At 40.1% G+C, this 2,500-nt stretch overlaps 3 protein-coding genes across 3 annotated transcripts in view; all 3 read left to right on the top strand.

The window, feature by feature from the left end:
• LOC120544494 (zinc finger protein 239-like) overlaps positions 1-1,879 on the top strand; it is a 4,256-nt gene extending 2,377 nt beyond the window's left edge. The window contains exon 3 of the mRNA XM_039778290.1: positions 531-1,879. Coding sequence (XP_039634224.1) covers positions 531-1,442 — 912 coding nt within the window. The 3' untranslated portion in view covers positions 1,443-1,879. The remainder of the gene's footprint in view (positions 1-530) is intronic.
• LOC120570713 (NACHT, LRR and PYD domains-containing protein 12-like) overlaps positions 1-2,500 on the top strand; it is a 565,262-nt gene that overhangs the window by 262,267 nt on the left and 300,495 nt on the right. The window lies entirely within an intron of this gene.
• Positions 1-2,500, top strand: part of LOC120570742 (zinc finger protein 883-like) — a 340,678-nt gene that overhangs the window by 202,233 nt on the left and 135,945 nt on the right. The window lies entirely within an intron of this gene.

Genomic DNA, 2,500 nt, shown 5'->3' with positions numbered 1-2,500 from the left:
ACCACCGCCAGTAAATTCTCAACCTGTGGGAAACACTGAGAAGAGCCTGATGGCTTCCATAGTAACATGTCTGCAACCAGAAGAACTTTACCTTTATTTTGGCATCAAATTAATGTATGTATTTCAAAAAGTTTAAATGGGATTTAAAGGATGAAAAATACCCAGAATGTATGAAAGGTTTGTGTCATTTTAAATTTACCATGGAATTTCTAACTGAAAGTAAAACTGAAGAGAGTGAGCAAATGTTTTAGTTTTTAAATGGCCAATCATTGCGAAACTTGCCTGAAAAATGTAGAATATTTCTTAACTTATAAAAGTTATGAAAAGTACATTTGCTTCCATAATAACATGTCTGCAACCGGCACATATTTTCCTTCATTTTGTCATAAATTATTGTATGAAGAGTGAAAATTGTGAGTGAGAGCAAGTCCAGGGTTTAAGAAGGTTGTTCACTAACTCTCACTCTCTCTGTTTTTCTGTTGCTATAAAAACAGAGAGGAGGAGAGGGACCCAAACGTCACCACTGTCAACACTGTGACAAATCCTTCACAAGATCTGGATATTTAAAGATTCATCAGAGAGTTCACACTGGAGAGAAGCCTTACAGCTGTGATCAATGTGGTAAAACCTTTTCTGGGAATGATGACCTTAAAAAACACCAGCGTGTTCACACTGGAGAGAAGCCGTACTGGTGTGAACAATGTGGGAAAGGTTTTACTCAGAATTGTAACCTTAAAGTTCACCGAAGTGTTCACTCTGGAGAGAAGCCGTACTGGTGTGATCTTTGTGGGAAAACTTTTTCTGATAATGGGGCCCTTAAAATACATCAACGCATTCACACTGGAGAGAAGCCTTACAGCTGTGATCTTTGTGGGAAAACTTTTACTCATAGCAATAACCTTAAGTCTCACCGACGTGTTCACACTGGAGAGAAGCCGTACTGGTGTGATCAATGTGGGGAAACTTTTTCTCAGAGTGGGGCCCTTAAAAGACATCAACGCATTCACACTGGAGAGAAGCCGTACTGTTGTGAACAGTGTGGGGAAACTTTTTCTCAGAGTAGTGCCCTTAAAACACATCAACGCATTCACACTGGAGAGAAGCCGTACAGCTGTGATCTATGTGGTAAAACTTTTTCTCGGAGCACTAGCCTTAAATCTCACCGACGTAGTCACACTGGAGAGAAGCCGTACAATTGTGATCTATGTGGGAAAACGTTTTCTCTGAGTAATTACCTTAAAAAACACCAGCGCATTCACACTGGAGAGAAGCCGTACAGTTGTGATCTATGTGGGAAAACGTTTTCTCTGAGTCATAGCCTTAAACAACACCAGCGCGTTCACACTGGAGAGAAGCCGTACTGGTGTGAACAATGTGGGAAAACGTTTTCTCACAGTAGTAACCTTAAAAAACACCAGCTCATTCACACTGCCGTGTTGTGAACATGTTTCCGAGCCAAGCTGTTTCCTCCTGCCTCCTCCTCATGCCCTGATAGCTGTGTTGTTATTTTCTGATCTTCTCTCAACATTGAAGGCTGACCAGCAGTACCTTTATCTTCTGAACAGCATGGATGTTATCCTGGCTAGGACTATACATTACACTCCCTCCCTTTGAAGGGATTTATTCCACTCAAAATTAGTTAATTTTCCTTTTAAAAAAGTAGTCTGAGTTCAGGGTTCAACTGCTAGCGATTTGTAACTAATGCTGCAACGAAGAAGTATTTGTTGTTCTTAATTAATCACCTTGTAAATACCATTTACAAAAATCCCCATCGCTGTTTACTAAGGTGATGTCGAATTGCTGATATATTCAGTTTGTCACCAGCGTTGACAGTTACTTTAAAAAAGTAATTTAGTTACTTTACAGATTACTTGATTTTAAAAGTAACAAAGTTAGATTACAAATTACTTTATTAGTTACATTCAGCAACTGCCGACAACACCCCCACAGCCTCAACATAAAAATGACAACCGGTTTACTGTGAGGCAGCTCAGCATTACCAGTAGTAGGATCTGGTTTATTATGGCACGAAAGAGAGCGAGTCAACTGTGTTTAAGGACAGCATTTCCTCTACAACATACTGCCAGACCAACTTCTTCAACTCTCCCCCACTTACTGGTTTTGTGTTTGGGTGGTGGGGGACCTCCTGCTCTCTGCTTCGCTCCACCTGCTGGGACTTGCTCTGTAAGTTTGACTGCAGCGCTGCGACTCCAAAATGTTTCTTCAAATTTGACGTAGTGTTTTTGTAGCTAGATAGCACTTTGTCTCCACCAGCACAGAGTGTACAACCAACCTTAATATTGCCGTCTTTAGCTGACACAAACTCTAAATAGTGACCTTATTTCCAGCTAGAAAACGTGCTCTCCCATGTAGTGAAAATAGGACAAGGGGTCATACATTTTAATTAAAGAAAAATCCATACAAATGTATACATATGTAATAACAACATAACACATGTCACACATGTGTGACCCTTAGAAAGATATAATCTGCAATGTTA

This window comes from Perca fluviatilis, chromosome 2, assembly GCF_010015445.1.
Source record: "Perca fluviatilis chromosome 2, GENO_Pfluv_1.0, whole genome shotgun sequence".
In the NCBI taxonomy this organism is placed as follows: Eukaryota; Metazoa; Chordata; class Actinopteri; order Perciformes; family Percidae; genus Perca; species Perca fluviatilis.
The sequence above is the reverse complement of the archived record's forward strand: the minus strand, read 5'-3'. Positions and strand labels throughout refer to the sequence as shown.